The 22,159-nt window shown below is 38.8% G+C and overlaps 1 protein-coding gene across 16 annotated transcripts in view; it reads left to right on the top strand.

The window, feature by feature from the left end:
- Window positions 1-22,159, top strand: part of NAALADL2 (N-acetylated alpha-linked acidic dipeptidase like 2) — a 432,075-nt gene that overhangs the window by 194,453 nt on the left and 215,463 nt on the right. For 15 of the 16 annotated variants that reach the window (XM_069025088.1, XM_069025089.1, XM_069025076.1 and 12 more), the window contains one exon: window positions 12,553-13,054. In XM_069025088.1, coding sequence (XP_068881189.1) covers window positions 12,561-13,054 — 494 coding nt within the window. In that variant the 5' untranslated portion in view covers window positions 12,553-12,560. Of the gene's footprint in view, window positions 1-8,071; window positions 8,106-12,552; window positions 13,055-22,159 lie in introns of all 16 variants that reach the window. The other variant, XM_069025081.1, reaches the window with a different exon arrangement.

The raw sequence follows: 22,159 nt of genomic DNA, 5'->3' as shown, positions 1-22,159 counted from the left end.
CAATGATTTTGCTTGTGTTAAAAGAACCCTAGTTGTTTTCAGGCTGTATTTTGGTAATATAAATATTTTGTGATAGAGCAGTGCTTTGTGACTTCCCGAGTTTTACATTTTCATGCCATTTGCCTAACATTTGGTCTCAAAGCAGCTTTACTTTTAAGTGCTATTGAAGATCATTTATTTTTAATAATGCCCCTGTTCATAAATAAATTATACAAGCTATGAGACATGCTTAGTATAGTTCACTGTGTTTCTAAAGACCCTTAATACATAAAGAAATTACAGGTATGTACTGTATTTAAAATACAGGGAATTCTGTGTATTTGCTAGCGGGGGAAAAAAAAAAAAAAGATGAGCATTCAGATTTTCAGTCTTGAATTTCAGTTAATTTACAAACTGTTTTCTAATGTCGATTCTTGATTCATTTCAATTATAAATTTAGTCACTCTAAATTTTTCATGAGCTTGGGTGACTTTTCACTAGGGATTGATTTGCCTCTTTCCTTGCTGTAAATCATGAAAAACATTGTACTATGAAGCTCAATGGAAGACATTTCCCTGTAAAAAAGTAGTAGAGATGAAGGAAGTGCTGCTGCTTTTTTGCTTTGCATGGCCTGATCCTCTTCCTCATGGGCATCTTCTGACTTCTCTTTTTTTTTTTTCCCTGAGCTTGGAATTAGGTCATGTATAAATAAAGCTGATTAAGTTGTTTTGTGAGGGAAATATTCCCACCAAAACCCTAAATTTAATAAAAAATGCACATTTTTAGTGAGGAAATGTTTATTTCTAAGAGAAATAATTAACATGTAAGATAAAGCAGAGCATGTTCAGTTTTGAATGACGTTTCTGGGGAAACTGTGACAAATTAGTTGTTCATCTCTTGAAGTCAAAGAAAATAAAGATCCTTGCGGAGTTTAGGATCTGTATCCCTATTTGTATATTTATTTATTTTTTTTTTTAATTTATATTTCAAAAGGGAAGAAAGGCAGGAGAGACCAGGGCCATACTGGGAGTCACTATAGTGATCTAGACAATTTCTCAGGGGCTGTCAGAGAGACAGAAGCAGCATATAAATTATGGTTGGTTATACATTTGTTTATTTTATAAAATCTTCTCTTCTTCCTTCAAGGAGACATCTAAGTATTGTAGGTAGAAAAAAGAGGCAGGCAATTGGACTGTAATCTGTATTTTGGTCAAAAATATCTGTATAATGTTGAAAATACTCATACAGTATTTTACAGAATTGGATAGCTTGATTGTATTATTCAGAGTCACTAAAGCATGTTTCTTGGGAGTCCTTTTCAGACTCAGTTATGGATAATATTTTCATGAATATTGTCAGGTTATGTTCTTTGGAAATTACCTTATTGATTCCCTTCAATTGGAGGGTGACTTTTTGAGAACACTGGTTTCTTAGTGGCTCCCAGCTCTGCACACAGTGAGAGCTGGTGACTGAGATTAAAATTAGGCTGGGAATAAAATCAATAAAAAGCTTTATAACTCTGAAATTTCTATGAAACGCTCAAATGTTTTTAAAATGAAGTTGTCTGAAGTAGCTCAGGTTTCCATTTGTTTGTGTCACTGGGAAGATGCAGCAGATGAAGCCCAAGCTAGGAAGCAATTAAATGTATTAACTGACAGAGGAAGGAAGGAAAGCCTAAATCCAGATGGTTTTCCTCCTTCAGGCTGAAGGGTTCATAGAATAGGACATCTTCAGAAGGAGCAGTCTGCTTAAGACCAGGTCCTGCTGTCTTATTAGGTCTTGCCATAAATCCACCAGTACTCCTCATCCAAACCTGCAGAGCTCCTGCAGGGAGTCCTGGTGGGAATTCTTGTGTTTCCATCCCGCTCCAACCCAGATGAAGTTACTGAAGGGTTTTTTGGAGATGTAGGATAGCAATAGCAAGGTATTGTGCCAGAAGTGTGTGTGATCAAGGCTGGGCTGACACAAACCCTATTTGTGTGTTGATTCTGTGCTTTCTTACATAAACGTGTCCCTGAGCAGGAGGTTTTGTCCACATTTTGGTGATATGGAAATTGCAGCAAAGGCTGCAACGAATACGAGACGGGTTAAATGAAATGCTTCATTTATCAGTGATTTGGGAAACCTGCATCATTCCTGTGCTTCAAGGGTTACAAGTCAAGCAGTTTTTAGCAAGCTGCTAATCTGCTGTGCTTGCTCTATAGTTATAGTTGCTTGCTGTCCCAGGAGTTTCCAGCAAATGCTCATACAATCTGATTAACATGGTTCACGTACAAAGGGCGCTGGCCTGGGGACTACCATGTCTCATTAATGGAAATGAATTTTTCATGCCATGGCTGCTATGTCTGTGGGTTAAGACTTTCATTTCTTTTTCCAATTCTGTCTCTTTTCTGTATTGTATTTTTCTTTCTAAGCTAAAATCTCTGTATGAATTTTAACGACCGGTTATATTACAGGTCTGAGAGTTTTTATTTTTGCATACTGATGTTATTTTTACTAAGAAACAGATGTATTGGCAGCAGAGGAAAAAAAAGGAGTGCAGTGGCATACATTTGTGTTTATATTGAACCCTTTAGCTCTGATTGAATGCTTGATGAGCTCAGCTTAAGGATGAGGTGACTTGATCTGTTCTTGGCAACAATCCTGCTTCGTGTAGGAGGGAGGTTGGAGCAGGTGACCCAGTGAGGTCCCTGCCAGCCAACATTTTCATGATTCTGTGAATTGTCAGCTTTTCAGTGAATTTTCCAGAATTAATTCCAGTATTGTAATTGATGTGTCATCCCATCTTTTTAAGAGGCTATAATGTGTTCTACTGTGACATGTTCTGGTTTATAGTTTGAAAGCAGGGAAAAAAGGTTTAGTCTTCTCCCAGCACTGTTCCTTGGAGTATTTTGGATTAATGTTGCTTTTTAAAGAAAGTTGGAGAGGAAGCAATAGTACCTATTATGCCAGTATGCAAAGTATGCTCAGTGACTGGTCACCCACAACTGCTGCACTGTGGCATTTGTTATTTAACATTTTTTGGTGACAGCAGATTGTCATTTCCTGAGTGCTGTTGCTCTGTTGAAAGTTCCCAAACATGAGTGGCTGTCTTGTCCAGGCCGTGTACCTGAACATGAGTATCCAACATCTTACAGGACCATCAGCCCACATTTTGCTCATGTCATAGAGCTGAATTAGCAGAAACCATCAGCCCTTCTGTTGGTGCACTGTTCCCACTTTAGAAGGGAATTGCTGCAGTACCTCTAAGCATCAGTTACATGGTTTATAGCCTCCTTTAGCTCTGTGTACTAAGCTGTATGTTTCTTGAGTATCTCCTCTTTGTTCTTGTTGTAATGCACACTTTGCTTATCTTTAACTGCTAATGTTTCTAAATCAAAAAGTTCTACAGCATAAACAATTTAAGCTGTAATAGCTGTGCACAACCCTGGCCAAGTCTAAAAGAAGGTTTATGAGAAGTTTTTCCTCTACAGTAGCTGATCCATTTATTTTAGATTGTAAGGTGTGTGTCATGCTCTTCTCTAAGTGGTCAGGACATGTTATGGTTGCTGTTTATAAAATTATTCCTTGAGAAATGTGTACAGACTAACAGCACTAATAAGTTCAGTCTACTGGCAATGTGATAAATTCTGTATATATGAAAATTTGACCGTTCCCATGTGTGTGTCAAAAATGACCAGATCAGGCTGAGATTGAGAATTGAGGTAGTCTTTAATATAATGGACTTCTCCAGTTTATTTCTTGCAATGTCCTCATCTCCAAACACCTTAGAAAGGCTGAGAGATTTCCCTAAATAGTGGTTGGGTCACCATCAAAGAGAGGCTGAAGATTAAACTGTAGGCTAAGCAGCTGTGCCTCTTTACCCAAGGATGTGGTCACAGTTGGGTAGAACTTGGCTGAAAGCAGCATCAGATCTGGCTGCTTTTGTGACTTAGTTCCAGAAGGGCTTAAGTGAAAGTATAAAATTCTTCTGGAGAGCTACTCAAAGCACATACATTACTGATGTGTGAAGCTCTAATGTAGATATACTTCATTACAGATCTTAAACCCGTGGCAGAACTGCCAGCAGATAGGTATGCAGAGGAAACAGCAGAAGGATGGGGTGCTTCCTTTAATTTTTATCCTCAGGAATCTACTGAGGATTCCTTTGTTGACCTGAACTAACACATTTTGGATTTTCTTTTTAAGAGAAAGCATAAACTCATTTCAGCGTGTAGACATTGGCGGATTCAGGATGCTGAATGTCACACCATGTTGACTATGTGTGAAAAACATGTTCTGATAAATTCACAGGAATTGTACACCATGCAAAATTACACCTCCAGGCAGACTCAAATGACCAAACTCTGACATTTCTCAAACTTGACAGCTTATTTCAGTGGAGATTTAGGAAAAAAAGGTCAAAGGACACCAAGCATATTACTGCTCCACTCGCCTAGAGCTATAGCAACACTCAATCTTCTAATATTACATCTTGGGGCAAATGAAGGGTTTCTCATTTAGGCACTAGAAGCAGGAGTAAACAAGGCTTAGGAAGAACAGCTGAGGGAGGTGGTGGTGTTTAGAGAAAAGGAGGCTCAGGGAAGACCTTATCTTCTCTACAACTCCCTGAATGGAGATTTAGCCAGGTGGGGTTGGTCTCTTCTCTCAGGTAAGAAGTGGTGAAACAGGAAGAAATGGCTTTAAGCTGCACCAGAGAAGGCTTAGATTGGATATAAGGAAGATTTTCTTCACTGAGAGCCCTGGCACAGCTGCCCAGGGCAGTGGTGGAGTCACCACTCCTGGAGGTATATAAAAAGCTGTGTAGATGTGGCACTTGGGGACATGGTGTAGTGGTGGCCTTGGCAGTGCTGGTTTAATGGCTGGACTCGATGACCTTAAAGGTCTTTTCCAATCTCAACAATGCTAGGATTCTGCCCTTGTATAGATCATATGCAGGGTTGTTACAGCCTAATGGCTCCAGTAAATGTCCCCTCGCCTTGCCAGGAGCAGTCTCGGGGCTGATAAGGCGTGAACAGCTCGATTGCCTCCTGACAGGAGTCTGGAGCATCCGCGTGCCTCGGCAGGTGTACAGGGGACAGAAATGTGCTTTCATAAACATGGGCTCATCTTGGGTTGCAGTAGCAGTTGTCATGGCAACATCACTCTGTACTTGAGCTTTAACATTTGAGAGTTCACCCAGAAAATAAATTTGGCGTGATTATGAAGTACACTTGCTTGTTTTCTGAATTCTTTGGATACACATCGTAGAAAAGAGCAGAAAATTATGTTACTGCCTTACTCTTTTCTGCCATAAACCATGCACAGAATCATTAAAGCTGTCATCTATCAAAATATAGTAAAATTCCAATAAAGATAAATTGTAAATGTTTCCATCTTCAGCTCCATAATTTATTATTTTTAAGGGCTCTCTGTCATTGTTGAACTTGATAAAACTGAGTAAAACCCCACTGAGCAAGAAATGAGAAAAAAAAAAAACCTAGAAAATGTACTCTTGAAGTAAAGATTTAATTTTTTTTATAACTACTGACCTCTTTTTCTACAGCAAGTAAGAATAACACAGGATGGTGACAGCAGGAACGTTTTTTGTGTGTGTGTATCAGTATTTTGAATACATCGTTTAAAGTCTGGTTTTATCCAAAAAAATCACTCTTGACGTGAGACTTTACGGCTTCATATTTCCCATGTATCTCTGGTTTCCATGTGAAATTTTGCTAATAGGAAGGTTTGTCTTCTGTAACCAGCTAAGTTTGAGAAATTGATCCTAAACTCTGAAAACTGGAGCACTTGGAACAGATTGCCCAGAAAGAGTTGTGGAGTCTCCCTCACTGGAGATACCCCAGAACCGTCTGGATGCAATCCTGTGCCCCGTGCTAGGGCAGGGAGGTTGGAATAGTTATAGATAAAATTGTAACCCAAATGCTCCAGAGTTATCAGTTTGTTTGTGGGTTGTGGTTTCTTCTTTTTGGTTAGTTTGGTTTGGTTGTTTTTTTCCCCCCCAAACAGAATATGTTAAAATCTTCATTGCAAGGCTTTGTCAAGGATGGTTAAAGAACAGGAATGGAGTTGATGCCTGTGATGAGGCCAGATTCCTGTTTTTCTTGTTTGTAGCTCATCCATAAAAGAGACCTTTTAGTTTTGGTTTTCTTTTGTTTTGGTTGTTAGTTGTGGTTGGTTGTGGTGTTGGTTTTTTGTGGTTTTTTTTTTTTTTTTTTTTTTTTTTTTCCCTGATTGGTGTTTTTTTTGTTCTTTCCAAGATAAGGGTTGAAGTCACACAGTATTTTGCGGTGTTGGTTGGCATCTTTTGAAATATAGCAGATTCCCACTAGCACACTCTATTACAGTGTAGTACCTTGCAAGTGTACTGTTTCTATATTTTCAAAGTTAAAATGACTTAATTTTTTTAGAATAATTTAAATAGGATTGACTGTAATTAAAGAGAAAAAAGAGTTTGAAAAATATCAAAGTGAAATGTGCCTAAGCCAAAGACTGGCAACGTAAAAATTTCCAAAGCAGAAATGAGTCATATAAAATTAACTTTCTTAAACACTGCTATGGCCTGTTAGTACAGTTATTGCTGTCAGCATTTTCAAGTTAAACACCATTTACAATGATTTTATTTCACATCAAATTCAACTATAGGCTTAAATGCAAATGCCCCAGTAATAGTTTTTGTCCTGGTAAAACTTTGTGTTTTATTTCTTTCAGAGGAAATTATAATGTCTGGGGGAATGTAATGCAAAATATATTATTGATGAAACCTTGAAGTTGGAAAAACATATCTGTGCAGGCAAACTGGATATTATGTTAGTGCAGAGACAGTTGGAATGAGGAAAAGTGGGAAGATGGAAAGACTGACATTTTGGAAGAACAGCTTTGGGCGGGATGGACAGGAGCTCGGGCAGAGTTTCGGAAAGGTAAATGGTGGGGAGGTGGTTGGGGCAGGAGGATTTAGGTAGTGGGGCTGGGGCCTGGTGCAAATGAACAGAGATGTGGGATGGAATTTCTTCACCTTACACACAGTTTGAGCACAGTGTGTAAATGCACATACACAACACATCCCAACTAGCCTTGGAAGTCCTGAATTCTCCATCTGCTTCTTTGCTTTTATAAAGACTGCAATCCTATTCAGTGCCCTTCTCAAGGAGAACAGCAGGATCTGAGTGTTAATTCCAGTGGAAAAATGAGTGAGTAATTCATGAGCTAAGAAACGGGAGTGTGTGTGTGTGTGGCTTCCCTCTTCTTGTTTGGCATCGTTGTCTTGATGTTCACAAATGAGCAGAAGGAGTAAACAGTGAGAAAACTGAGCTGTGCCCACCCTAATGGGAGGGAAGAGCTGTTCTGGAAGCAAAGCAAAGGCAGCAGCACAGCAAGTCCCACAAGAAATGCACAGGCTCCATAGCAGAGCCATTTTTACTGATCTGATTACACTGCAGTTTTAATAAACCTCCCAGGTAGACTCTGCATCTATCACAGATGCTGTTAGGTCAGTAAATATTTCTGAGTTTTGTTTCAGGCAAATAGGTATTTGCACACTAAACGTGTCTGAGAGTGGGAAAGATCTGTGTTAGTAATACATGCCCAGCATGTTAGAGACCAGCTAAGGCTGCCTTTTTGCTACCTGATACTTGTCTGCTGGGGAAGAAGGACCTTCCTGCAATCTTTCTGCAGGCCCCAGGAATTCAGAAGTTCTGAAAAGGCAGCAGGCAAATACATCCATGTACCTATGCACATCTGGATGGCCTAGCACATTATAGCTCAGGTGGCTGATGCATTTGATCCTAGGCAAATTAACTCTTCTTCCAGCTGGACATCATCGCGCACAAGTCTTACCAATCGAGGCGCACCACAGACCCTGTTCTTGTCATGTGGTCATCCTCTGTGTTGGTATTAATGGTATCCTGGTCCTCATGGCTGTTGATGATATAATAAAATCAATGAGAAATTTCTGAAGAAGTTAAATACTCTATATCATTCATCTGGGCCAAGAAGGACTTACAGATGAAGAGACAACTTTAGACTCAGTTTAGCTGTGCTTTACAGACCAGTCTGATCTCTCTGTTCTGTGTTCTGCTACTAATCACTCTTTCAGGTTGCATTCATCTTCAGTGAAATGTGAACAACTGGTGAGTTCTGTCATTTGTTTTTATCTGGTGGCTCTATGGAGTGACAAGGTACTTAAACGTCCTGCTGTAGCTGAACTGGTTGCCAAGCCCATATCCCAAATGTGAGGGAAGGGAGAAATCATTACTGCACAAAATTAAGGCAGTGGTGATGGAAATATCACATTATTTTTTTTTAATTACAGGGTAGTGTAATGTTGCTGTTGACAAGGGCATCATAATCTCTTCTGCAAACAAGTTTTGCCAGGGATTTGTAACTCTGAAGAAATTCGTCTAGGCCTGAAACTTGGCATCATCTCGTTTAACAAGTACTAATTTGTTGTCATACATACTTTAAAGCCCTGCAAGTGCAGTGGGTATTGAGTTCCATGATAAGCATGGCTATTGGCCCTTTAAACAGGTGACATTACATCTGCTTTAGGGGTTTTCCTAGGCATAAAAAGATCACAGGTATTTAAAGGAAAAGCACTCTGTATGGAAGATACTGTGAAGAAAATAAAAATTAAAGACCCCTTCAAAAAGAGATGAGCGAACAGCCCTGGATTTCTGGGTTTAGGTTTATACAAGAAGGCCACAATGCCTTCAGGACAATTCCTGGGTGAATTTTGCCTTTTCAGGACTGAGCACTAAGTGGCCCAAGAAGGGCTCGCTGTGGGCAGCCCGTTAACACTTGCCACACTTCCTGCTGTGCATGAGCCTGCTAATTGTCTCAGCTATTTATGAGCTGCATTTAACAACTGCAGCACCAGTCACAAAGAATTTACAGTAGTATATTCATACTGCTTTTTGGTTGTTGGTTTCATAAAACGTTCATGTAAATTCACCTTTCTGTTTGGAAGGTATTGGAGGGGGTAGCAGGACCTTTTGTGAAGCCCATATTCTATAGTTTTCAAAAACTTCATTGATAAGGGATTGAAACAGGGAAAGTTGTCAAAAAAAGAAGTTTCTGGTGTTTTCATAACAAGATGTTCCTATCAGGCAGGATGTAAATGTGTTACTTTTAAGGTCAAAGCACAGGCAGAGAGTTTTGGAATGGCAGCCATTAAGGCCATAATGATCTGATAAAGCTGACTCTCCTGATTTCTTGTGTACAGTTAATTGAAAGGATATTTAGCTTTGGTTTGATACCTCTCTATAAACATTCTACCCACAAATCAGTGGAAGTATAGAAATGTACATCAGCTTTATTGGTCATCAGCTTGGCTCTGCCCAGTATTCCAGAGTTTATGATCTCCTTTGCTGTCCCTACAGAGTGGCTTTAAAGCTCACTTGGTGCATATTCAGATTTCTGGCATTTTGGAGTTGCTCTTTTATCTTTATAATAAAACATGTATTTAACGACAATTAAATGTTGAAACAGCTTGCTGGCAGATGGGGAGAATTTTCTATCTCCTGAAGTTTTCAAAAATGTCTTTTGAAAATATGTTCATTTTATGGTCTGTGTTATAGAGAAGACTGAACTAGAGTATTGTGGTGTTTTTTCTAGACTTCAATTTTTTTTCTGTATTTCTGTTGTCTTTTTTTTCGCCCCCAATTCAGTATTATTGTGAATATGCAGTGCTTTCTTTCTCCTTCCAGTTCCAAGCCAAAACTACATTTAATACATAATCTTTTAAGTCATGCCTACTTCCTTGACCAGCTAAACACCAAATACTAAATAGAACAGGTGATACAGATTGCATGGCACAAATGATCTGTGCCTTGAGAACCAGGAGACCCCTTTCTAAAACTATTTTTGGAATGGTTAAATGCAGTGCAGGCCCTGACCTCAGATACTTCAAGGTAAGTTGTGCTGTCCTTAGACTGAAACAATGAGTTTAGAAGATTAGTGGAAAAAATGAAGTTAACAACTGCAGCTACTCTTGCATTCTTTTCATTCTTTAACTAAAGGACATGCATTGCTAATAAGATCCCATACTCCAAAGACTGGTCTCAAATATAAAACTGAATTGAATATTGATTTTTTTATTTTAGTTCATTTAGCTGCTTGCTTGTTTGTTGTTTTGTTGCCTTTTTTTTTTTTTTTCTGAAGTGAGGTAACTGGTTTTGGTGCTTTGAGTGAAAATTGAATTGCTGAGATGCTAAGCTGGAATGGGGTTACTACTCATCAGCATTAATAACCATTCCAAGAAATTTCATATGAATTTTTATTATGCATTTATATGTAGATTTAAGTAGCCTTTATTAATACACTCCATTGAACAATAACACACATTTTTTTAAATGACATAAATATGGAGAAAACCTAACTACCACAGATAGGCAATGGTCAACGTTTATAAGCTCAGCAAGATTAATATTTTCCATGAAATTGCATCTGAAAAACTGCCTTAATTCTGGTTTATGACTAGTACTGCAGTAATCTGCCAAGGGTTCACTTACTTGGCTAAAACAGTTTGTTAAATGACTTCAGGAATTCTAGAGCCAAATTTATGTTTATGAAATGCAGTGATGATTTGCTTTGCTTTAAAGGACAAAACACCAGTCTTTAATTTCTAGTAAAAAGCAATATGAAGTAGAGTTGGGAAGATGAGGTTGTTGGGCAGTTGATATTACCTAGCAGTGATCTCTGTCACTGATGGTTTACAAATTAACCCTTCCACTAACAGAAGAGGAGACAGAGTGAAAGGGCAGATGAATAGCTTGAAAACCACTTATCTCAATTTTTCAAAGAACATCAGTACATGGTTTGATGTCCAGTTGGTGCTTGGCAGGAAGCTCTGCAGCAGGCATCAGTTCTGGGGCTGGCATTATGAAATCTCTTCCTGAACAGCCTGGATGGAGAGGCAGAGTGCTCCCTTGGGAGATCTCGGGGTGATGCACAACTGTGGGGATTGGGGTGCTGAAGTTTGGGGGATCCTTCACAAGCCTGAGGGCTGGGCTAACAAAGCCCACAAAGGGCAGCCACAGCAGCTTTGCAGCTGTTTGACTTTGCAACCATTTGTTGACTCCCCTGAAATTTAAAGACTAAATGTGCAATCATGATTTAAATAAACAGTGCAGGCTTTCACACTAATTTAAGAGGCTTTAGTTCAGCTCACTCTGTTTCTCCCACTGCATATTGGAAGAGTTTGGGCTGCAGGTGGAGAATTGATTTGCAAAGTGACTGGAATGGTGACTCGGAACGTGTTGGGCTCCCTTGACTGTTCCCAGGCTGTCTGACAGTTATAGGTGAGGGATATTTATATGGCTGTAGGGGGAAAATGGGACCTGTAAATTGGTATTGTATAGAGGCAGATAGCCTTTCAGGGGACAATAGGCTGTTTCATTATATTGGCGCTTGCAAGCGGTTTGCTCTCTTCAGAGAGCTTCAAAAAGCTGAATTCCACTTTGCCATTACACTGGGTTCCTCTGTTATGTGGTAATGTTACTTGGAGGTGAGTCTTGGAGAGTGAAAATGCCTTCAAACATAAAAATGGAGTGATAATGTAGTGTTGTATGTGTCAGTCTAGTGTTCATGACTATGAGAGATTTCATATCTTTATCTTCATTTTATTCTAATTGAGAAGTGAGTCTGATGTTTGAAAAGCCCTAAATTACAGATGCTTATGTGTTGAAATGGCTATTGTCAGAGTATGGGGGAAAAGGCACCCTGTTGTTGCAGCCTGTCAAAAAATGATTTGTTGAAAATTGACTTTGAGTGTTTGTACAGGAGGTCAGAGTTCCCTTTAGAGGGCTTCTGCTTCCATAGAAATATCGAGAAGTGCCACAGTTGTGCCTTGCTATTAAAAGAATGATTTTGTTACAAATACTTACCTGGTAGTGCTTTTGATTCATTAAAATGGGAAAAATAAGTGGAGCAAAACAGCTGGGACAATTTCTAAGTAAATTCATCAGTCATTCAGGAACTATGCATTTAAAATACCTATAAATAATAGAATGCTCCCTCTAAATGGAAGCCTTTTATTGATATGTAAGTACAGTGTCACCCTGAAGTTTCTTTTTTAATTTATCATTTCCTCGTGTTTAGAATCAGATCAGGCAATTCATATTATTTCCAGCTTTTCAACTTTACTTTAGCAGCATTATTTTGTATGGTGTGTGAAATGAAATTGTTGCACACAGTTGTTAAGCTTTAAAATTACTTTCAGGTAACTAATAATTGTTTTGGAAACTCTTGGTCTTCACTCAATTTTTTTAATATTATCTCGAGGACTGACAAAGTAATTGGATAATTTCAGTGGTTTGCCATTGGCACTTTTAAATTCCCTTTATTCATATTCTTACAATATATTCCTATAAATATTTTCTTTCTCCTGTGATGATGTTCGTGGGACTGCTGATCCTACAAAAGAAGACAGGGCAATGGAAATGGGGAGAGTGAAACAGTGAGAAACCAGTTTTTGGGTTTTGTTGTCTGTTTCGTTCTTCCAGGTTTACAAAGATGAAATGAATTATGTATGTGTGCATATAGAAACAAACATTTAGGTTTTAAATTTTGTTTTAATAGATAAAAAGATGGCCTATCACAAAGTGAATGCAGACCAGAGAGCACAGGGGCACTCTCCATACCTTGACAATGATGAGCTCCAAGCCACAGCATTGGAACTGGAATGGGACATGGAAAAAGAGCTGGAGGAGCCTGGCTTTGACCATTTCCGACTGGATGGTGCAGCCCAGCGTCACCTGGGGAACTCGCAGAGCCCTGACCTTGACCTGGAGCCCATCCAGCCTTCCTCTTCTCCAAAGGGAAGATTCCAGAGGCTTCAGGAAGACCCCGACTACATCTCCCACTACACGAGACAGGCACCAAAGAGCAACCGCTGCAGCTTTTTTCGAATACTGAAAGTATTTTGCACTGCTTTGATTTTATTTATTTTTGGAATTGTGATAGGATATTATGCACGCAAGAAATGCCCTTCTCCCCCAACACCTCAAGAACCAAATAATCCTCATATCTACCATGAAATTCTCAAGGAAATCAAAGCTGAAAATATTCAACAGATTTACAGGTATGTACCTTGGCAGGTTTTATGTCTAAATGCTCTCAAGTGCCACTCTTAAGTCATTATGTGATTTGTTTTATGTGGAATCTTATTTACAAACCCTGATTATTTTTTTTGAATGTTCGGTTTTATCATGACACTTGGGAGGAGTTCATAAGCATATACAAAATTCATTATTTTTTAACAGTGCAGGTTTATGCTAATCATAATAGGTTTTGCTTTAATAGTGTTCTATTGCTAAATATATTATTATCTTTAATGTAAATGAATTGGAAAACAGAGATAATTCAAATTGAATTGAAATATAGACAATAGAGCAGCTGTCCTAGATCCAGTTGACTGCCAAATAACACTATTGAAAAGCAAGGTTGATAGGATGTTTTTTAATATTTGGGGCTTTAAGAAATCCCCATTTAATTTTTGGCACAAAAGTGAACCCTAGCTGGTGGTTTTTCTCTCTATGGTAAATGAAACCTTTAGGATGGAAAATTTGACCTTTGCACTTTGAAAGATGGTGATTTGTTTATTTTTTTGATTTTTCATTACCTGTTCTAAGAATACAAATTGTTGCAAAATACCTACTGACTGGGTTTGATTTTATTCTTTTTTCAATGTGGAATCTTTGCACTGCTTTGACAGTCTATATAACACGTTTGTATCAGAGTAGAATCACTTTTCTGTAGCAGTGAGTGTCGAAGGAAATAGGTTTTTCTGCTAAATTCTGAAAGTTGTTTCTGTATGGGAAGGGGAGATGAGCTTATTTTTGGCTTCTGGAATGCAAAGTTCCTTTTTCATGTTAAAGGTAATGCATGGCAGATTTTTTGATCAGTACCAGTTCAGAAGCAGCAGAACTCCCATACCTGAAGCTATAAAAGAGGTTTTCTTGAGCAGATGAGAAATACATCAAAAATAACCACAGGGCTGTTCTAAAAATATTTTTCTTTTGTTATATTTGCTAAGCCAAGTCTTAAATCCTGTAGTGGCTAATACCATGTTTTGAGCTAACACTGTTATTAAATTCAAGAGAAAAAGTAAATATGAAGGGTTTCATGTCAGCTTTCATGTGCCAAACTGATTCTACTTCATACAAATCTAATTAATTTCATAATGGGAAAGGGTACAGGTGATGAAAAATGTTGATTTTTAATGTAAAAAATTAACTACTTTGTCTTTCAGAGAGTAAATTGAACTGAATTCTGTCATTAGGTTTCATCACAACCAAAGTATTGGAGTAAGCTCAGCCCTAAGATTGGGTATCACACAAATTACAACAAATTGCTGGCATGTCTGTCAGACTCAGGATAATACTTCAGTACTTTGTGTTCAGGGACTGGGAATCACTTGCCATTCTATTATTTCTAAGGGTGGTTTAAACCATCCCTTTTCAAAATCTTCATTACTTGTCATATAATTTCAGCTTGCTATTAGGATACTAGTGAGAATCTGGACTTTAGATAAAATGAATTATATGAATATTTTGGAACTTAAAAAACTTTGGTAGTGGCCATCCTTTAACATAATTCTTAATACTTGTTTGGGTTTCTTTTTTATGTAATGGCAGAATTTCAATAAATGCAGTCAAACATTAATTCAGCTACCTATCAATTCTGTATATAAATATATAAGCAATGTTTTTAATACACTGCATTACCCACAAGTTTTTTTCCTAACCCAATATTTTGGTCTGAGACAGCTTTTATCCCATGTTGTGTTTAGTTGCTTTCCCTCAACATCTGCTTGGCAGGAGGCAGAGCGACTGCAGTGAAACCTGGCTGTGTGTAGCCCTATGAGTACAGAACATGCAACATATGTTGCTTGGGTAAAAAAAAAAGCACAAACCTGACAAAATCAATATATGTTATTGGAAAACTTCCTTCAATAAAATACTTTGAGTTACTAGGAATAAGTGGCAGCTGCTTAGCTTGCAATTTTTAAATGTTACTGAGCATGACGTTAATTTAATTTTCATTGTTTACTCCTTAGATCAGGCTCAGATGGTATGGGAGTTTGCTAACAGTCCTGTAAAGGAATTAGGAGAAAAAAAAAACCTGTTCAAGAGACACAGAGATGCCAATCATAACGGTGGAGCAGACATAACCTTAATGTGCTTGGAGCTCTGGAGTGGGAGCTTTCTGCTGGGGTGAAATCTGCTCGTGGTCGGATGAAGCTTTGAGGATTTGACCCTTTGCACTTCTAAAGAGGTTGCAGAAGTGCTCCAGGGGACTTGCGTTGGTTTTGTTTGGATTTGGACTGGATTCTGTGTGAGTTGAATGAAGTCTGTCTACCAGTCCCTGTCAGGGATGGAGGATCGTTGCTGCTCAGGGAAGTGGTTGAGTCCCCATCCCTGGAGGTATTTAAAGGACGTGTGGGTGTGGCACTTAGGGACATGGTTTAGACACCTTGTCACTCAGCAGTGCTGGCTTAATGGTTGGATTCAATCCTAGAGGTGTTTTCCAACCTAAACAATTCTGTGATGGCATAGGATAACAGCAGTTTGTGTTCATGGGTTGCTGAATTGGGATATTCTGGTCTTCCTGTCTGGCTTCTCCAGGGGAAGAAGAAAAGTCAGTGAGTTGGCTTTTATTGCTTCAACTTTGCACCTTGTTCCCCATGAGATGGGAATGCTACAGAATTTCTGTGCAATTTAGCACAGTTGTAATTACTGGTCTTGGCCAAGTTGCTTAATCAATGGTACGGCCTAAGTCAACATTATCTCTCTGAGCTTTTTTGGACCTCTCCCCACCCCCTGTAGGGGGGTGCTTGCATTGTTGACAATAAAAAGTAGAAATCCGTTTAATCTGATGTTTCAGAGGTTTCAAGACAAGTTGTCAGAAGGAGAAAAGTAATTGCCACAAAAAAAATGAAGAGTTTTTCTAACCTAGCACACTGAATTTTAAACTGGGACAAAAAAAAAAAAAAAAAAGCCAATATTATTAATAGGATTCAGTCAGTAAATATAGCAATTCATTTGTGGTAAAATCACACATAATTCTGCAAATATCACTGGGCTGTTGGGAATCCAGTAATGATATCTGTTTGTGCCATGAATGTAACTTTTCACAGTTTTCTTCTGGAAGATACATGACAAGGTTTAAGTTCAAGTTAGGTGTAACTGGGCTCCAAAAGGCATTCAGGGTGAGTATGAAAAGGCCATAAATTCCACATCCAAAAGAAGTAGAAGCTGAAACAAGGAATTCTTCGGGCACTGCTTACATTTATATCTATAACCAGCAGAACTTACCAGGGCAAAACAGATGGATAAAGGTGGTAAAACTGATAGGCAGAAAGCAGGTCGTCTCCTGGGACAGGGGGGTTGAGAGTCCATGGCAAGATTGAGTTCTTGGAGCCCTTTTAGAGAGTGTGTCAGGAGGGCATGGCTGGAGAGGAGTGACCTGTGCCTCGAGCCACGCTCCCCAAGGAATATCTGCAGCTCCAAAATACAGTCATTACACTGGAAAAGGCTCTGCTCTCCAAAGGAATGAACACATTAAGATGTGAAGGTCTTTACAGTTTATAATAAATGCTGAAGGTCATCAGAGGCAGACCTTCAGAAAGATGGAAACGCCCACCGCCAGTTTCGGTAAGCAGGGCGCTGTTGAATTCTCAAAAGTAAATTTGCAATAAAAATATGCATAATTTTCAATGAGGTCTGACTTCTTAAAGCTACTTTTAAAATGGCACTCAGATTTCTACTATCACTTAAATGCTTTTGAAAATTCAGCTGGTTTTGCTTTCTCTGTGAGAAAGGGGATGAAAAAGGGGATGCTAAAGAAGTGTATCCTTATTCTGTTGCCGCACATCTGCCAGATGCAGGTCAGCTCTTCAGTAATCATTGCCACTTAATTTAATTATTCAGCAGATCTGTGTTTATAATGACTGATTTTTTTTTTTCCCCCCCTCTCTTTCCCCAGATTAAAGGGGAATGTGCCATTTTTGCTGTTTAGTGTCCCCTCTGCTTCCTGGGTGACTTTTTTCTTGCCCTACCTTCAGTAAGAAAACAAGGGGAAGGAAAAAGTCTGACAGACCCTGCTCCAGACTTAGAGGGATCACTGTCACTGACTTCGAGTTACTGTCACTAGCTACCAAGATTCTGATCATCATATGCTTAGCTAAGGTTTTATGGTTTAAAATGGTAAATGTTTGAGTTTTGTGCAAAGTGAACCAAAAAATACCTTTTTTTGGTAATTTTTTCAGTTAAGATTTGAATTGAATACACCAGAATCTAAAGGGAGAAAGAAATAAAAGCTACAGTAAGTAGGAGAAACACAGTCCTATCAAAAACTTCTGAGATTTTAACTCCTGTTATGCAATTTGGCATACTTTTCATAAAAAAATTATATTGTGTTGCATCTTTGACAGTGCTGAACATTCCAATAGAAGAAATACAGAAGGTGGGTTTTTTTTAGTAGATATGAAATTATTTCAATTTTATTGCTTCAAAACCAAATAAAAATGAAACAATCCTATTGTATTTGGAAAATGTGGGGCCATCATAATTTTTTAGGAAGTTTTAATTTTGGGGTTGACTTCTGTAAATTAAATGAATAAACAAGGATTCATGTTGAATAGTAAGAATAAAAGAAACAGTCAGTCATGTTGGTGTCATTGATAACTCTGGCTGTACATTATTTGTCAGATTAGATAATTGCTCTCACATTTTTAAAATTCTTGTAGCCTTATTGTGCTTTACTCAATAATTATTTTCCAAAATTGTACATCTTGGTTACTATCAGATCCACAGTTTTTTTAGATACATCTTCCCATGATTAAAACTGGGATGGGGGCACAGACAGAAGAGTCTTTGCTTTGCTCTCCAGCCAGTCTACAGAGCAGCTCCTTCATTTCAGCTCTGCTTTTTGTCCTGAGTATTCTCACTCCAATGCTTCCTTCACTATCATTTTCCCCTCCCTTGAGCAATAGGGAGGTTTAAATCCCTTCATAATACATCCAGTTGTAACTAACTGTCCTTTAGAGGTGTATCTGTTCCTTATTCCAGCTGGTAATATCACTTGCAGAATCTCCCAAATCCATCTCTGGCGAGAATTGATTTGTCACTGGTGCCTGCTGCCATCCATAACTTCAGCTTAATTCTTCAAAGGGCTTTGGGAGAGCAGGCAGCAGCTGCTCTCCTGTGTGTCATGGCCAAGGAACAAAAGTGCCAGTGCAGTGAGAAAAGGACTTTCACTTGTTTTTTCTCAAAGTGAAGTAAGAAACTTCCATATCCAAGTGTTTCTTGTTCCCTGGTCAGTTGTAATCAGTACTGTTAAAACCTTGGGCCTTTGAACCTTTTTCTCAGGTAAAGCCTGTGAAATACTTACCCAAGGAGCAAAGAGAGCCTGGAACTTCCTCAAAAATTTGAGTTTTGGAGATTTGGACTGAATGAAATCTACAGGCTCCTGCCTGGTGAGATTGCCTTTGTGCCCAGAATGAGGAATCACCGCAGGAGCAGAACCTCCTCAGGAAGGGTGTGAGGAAAGGAATGTGCTGGTGACTGCTTCCCTGAGTAGAGACCCATTTAGTGCCTGCTCCTGTTAACAGCTACTGTTAATTAATAGCTACACCTGACCTCTCCATGGCTGCTGGTAGCCGTGTGCTGGCTGGCCCAGGCCCCTGCTCACTTCACTCGTGATCAGCTGTGTCCCCTGTACACAAATTCTGGTTTTTGTCACACCAACAGCTGAAAAGAGCCTTGCAAAAAGCAAATCTCAGTGGGAACTCATCCTATTCCCTCCTGTATATCAGTCTCAAGTATTTCTTGTGTTGCTATCAAAAATGCAGGCGTTAAATGTAGTTAGGCTGAGTCTGAAGCCAGGCCTACAGCATCTTTGGACATGGATGTCGGCGTATTCCTGGGTAACCAGGAGCTGAGTGAGCTCTCTCGATCTATTTCATTCCCACACTGCGGAATCACTTGGGATTCTCTTCATTCACATGATAATTTTGAATGTGTATTTATAAGTACAAAGCCCCTTTTGAAAGGAGATAAGAGTAATATCAAACAAGGGAAAGTTCCCACTTATCCCCCTGCCGCCTCCCCATCGAAGAATGGCTCTGGGAACATGAGGAGGAGTCTTTTGTGGAAGAAAGATGCCCTGTGTGACCCAAGTGCTATCTGTGGAACAGAGACTTGATAAATTTAGGTTTCAGATATCCACTTATGTCAAATATGATTTCTTTTTAAACCAAAAAATAGGTTATATCTGTACTTTAGAGGTGTTAATAGAAAGCCTTGTGTGTTTTATCATTTTCTTTGGTTTAATTCTTTTTTAAAATTTTGTTTCTTTTCCTTTAGATGAAAAAAGGATGCATTATATCAATATAATGCTTGAGAAAGAGGTGTGAATTTGATCCTGTTAGAGTCAGCTGCAGCATATGCTTATAATACTCCTTTTCTTTGTTGAAGAAATGTCTTAGGTTATGGTTTACTTACCATTGAAAGGATGTGTTTCAAGTGCACCATGTATTTCACTGAGAACAATTTTACTTTTCAGTTGATTATTTTTTTAATGGTAACCATAAAAATATACCGATTTTTAGATGTTTGATTTGCAAATTATTTACAGTAAAATCTGATTTTTTGTATCATAACTGTATCCTTTGTAAATTAATTACATGGCATTGCCTTAAAATAATTTTTCTAACCAATACATGTTTGATTTCTGGACCAGTAAGTGTGATAAGTAAAAGAATTAGAATCAATAAACTATATTATGCCACATCCGCATAATAAGTAATAAGTCCCTTGATAAATTTACTATCTGTCACAGCCCAGATGAATGGCTTTGGTGTTGCTGCTGTACAGTGCTTTGTGTTTTCCATGAAAAAGTGACACCAGTTTTTGATAGGCTATAAAGTACAAATTAATTTTGCTCTGATCTCTTATTTTTGAATTGCATAATCTTATTTATTTTAAAGATTACCTTGCTGGAATTGCCTCACACTGCTCATAACAGAAGTGTGGTTAGGGTTTAGAGAGAGAACCAATTTCCATGGCCATTAGCCTCTTTACCATTGCTGCTGGAAGTGTGGGGCAATTTAGTCCCAATTAGAACAGCAATTCTGAGTGGTGACAAGTGCTACTTCCCCTAATAGATGATGAAATGAGCTGTGCCAGCATGGCTGAGGGAGTAATTTTCTTTTTAAAGGTCTGGCATTCCACATTCCTGCCTGTTTGGGTCAACAGAGGGATTGTGGGGAGAGCCTGATGATTCCTTGAATCCTTCTGTCAGCTGGGCTGTCCCAGGACATCTTGCTCTCCCCTTTGCCTGTAGGTGTCTGGTGCAGTTTGGAGAGCTCAGATATTTAAGGAATCCTTTCTGTTTCAGTGACAAACCAGAATGGATGGTGAAACATATATGGATGTTAAAGATCCATCCATTTTAGGAAACTTCTGGTGAGTGATAGGCTCTGTACTTGACTTTACCTGAAAACCAGAAATACTTGACATTGCTGAGCAACTCTGAGACTAATGCTGACTAAAAGGCAGTATGTAGAGGATAAAGAGTTATTACGTTGCCATCATTTTTACAGATTTAACCAAACTACTTTTTTTCTGACAGAAAGAATCTGAAGGAAAAAGAAAACCACAGCCTGCTGAGATGACAACCAGTTTTCATTGCAGGCCACTTGCTTCCATTTGGGAAGAACCGTAGCGTGCAGAAATTGGACAAAGTTGTCCTTCACCGTCCAGTCCTTGCAACTCAATACAAGGAGGATCAGTAATTTTGGCTGGTGGTCCCAGGGACGTGCTTATAATGATAGTGAGGAGCAAACCTTGCAGAACAAACCCCCTTAACCATTTAATTAGTGGCACATGAACTGTCTCCTAATTGCCTGATCAACTGCACGAGTTTCTCCTGTCTTGGCTCTGAACTTCCCAGCCTTACAGTGTGCTCGGAGGGTGGATTTTTCCTCAGAGGGGGCTCTGGCAGAGGGCATTGCAAAGAGTCCTTAAAATTTCTGAAGCACCAAGCACTGGCAGATTGCTGTTTAGGATGCACCTCTCATCAGCATGGTTTAAAACTGAAGTCCATGGATACTCCTGAGATCCAGCCTTTCAGTGGAATCTGCAGTTCCATGGTAGGCACTGCAACAATAAGCAGTTCGTTTCCTGCCTGCACACATAAATCAAATTAACGAAGCCCTGAGGGGAAGGAGTTTTCTCAGCCCTTTTTGGTGGTGCTCTGACATGCAGTTCCCTACATCAGCACCTATGACAGCTATTTGTTGGAAGCCTGATAAGTCAGATTGTTGCTGAATTTAACTGGCTGCAATTTGTTGTACTTTATTAAGTTACTGTGCATGTAGCATTTGTAACTGAAGGTTGCTGGGGAACATTGCTCAGGATCGATCAGGGATAATGAAATTGATATTGTCTGAATAATAATCAATTTTAATCGTAGTATTTTGCAGTAGTTTTCCGTTAAGGGGCTTCTATTCTCAGTTCAATTCTCTTTGAAAGCTGATGAGTTTCTGGAATGAAACAAATATGGATTGCATTGAAAAGTTGGGCTTTCCCTGGCAATATTGGAACTTGTGGAGTGTAAGACTTTTCAAAATTAAACAAGTTGGCTTTTTAAAATTTCTAGAGTACTGTTTGTGGACAAGAAGTTGAATAATGCCTCCTGCTCTGTGTGTATGTCTGATTTCTCTCAGTCTCAGTAATGGGTAGTATTTAAATATACATTTTCAAGTCTCATCCTTCATGGAAGCTGATGTTTCCTTTAGACACATGCAGTTGCCACAAATATACATGTGTTCCTGTCCAAATTAAAATACCAACTCATACTCTGCTTGGTTTATGAGTATTTCTTCAAGGCTGAGAAGGTTGTAATTTTCCAGTGAGATGGAATTTTCTCTATCCATTCTTTTTTTCCTTTTAGTGAAACATAAAAATAAAAAAGTGACTTGAAATGTCACTATCAAAACAGAGTGTTTGAATAGCGCAGAAGCAAAACTTTCTGGAAATCTTTTTTTCTGGGAGACCTCATGATTTTTTTTTCCTTTTTGGGGAATTTGGGGGGTATGTGCTGACATTTCCCTGCAAAGCAATATCTGGTCCTTGACCAATGTGGTGTCTGTTTATCTTTTGTGAAAGTTTGTTACTTAACA

The sequence above is a fragment of the Aphelocoma coerulescens genome, chromosome 9, assembly GCF_041296385.1.
Source record: "Aphelocoma coerulescens isolate FSJ_1873_10779 chromosome 9, UR_Acoe_1.0, whole genome shotgun sequence".
NCBI lineage: Eukaryota > Metazoa > Chordata > Aves > Passeriformes > Corvidae > Aphelocoma > Aphelocoma coerulescens.
The sequence above is the reverse complement of the archived record's forward strand: the minus strand, read 5'-3'. Positions and strand labels throughout refer to the sequence as shown.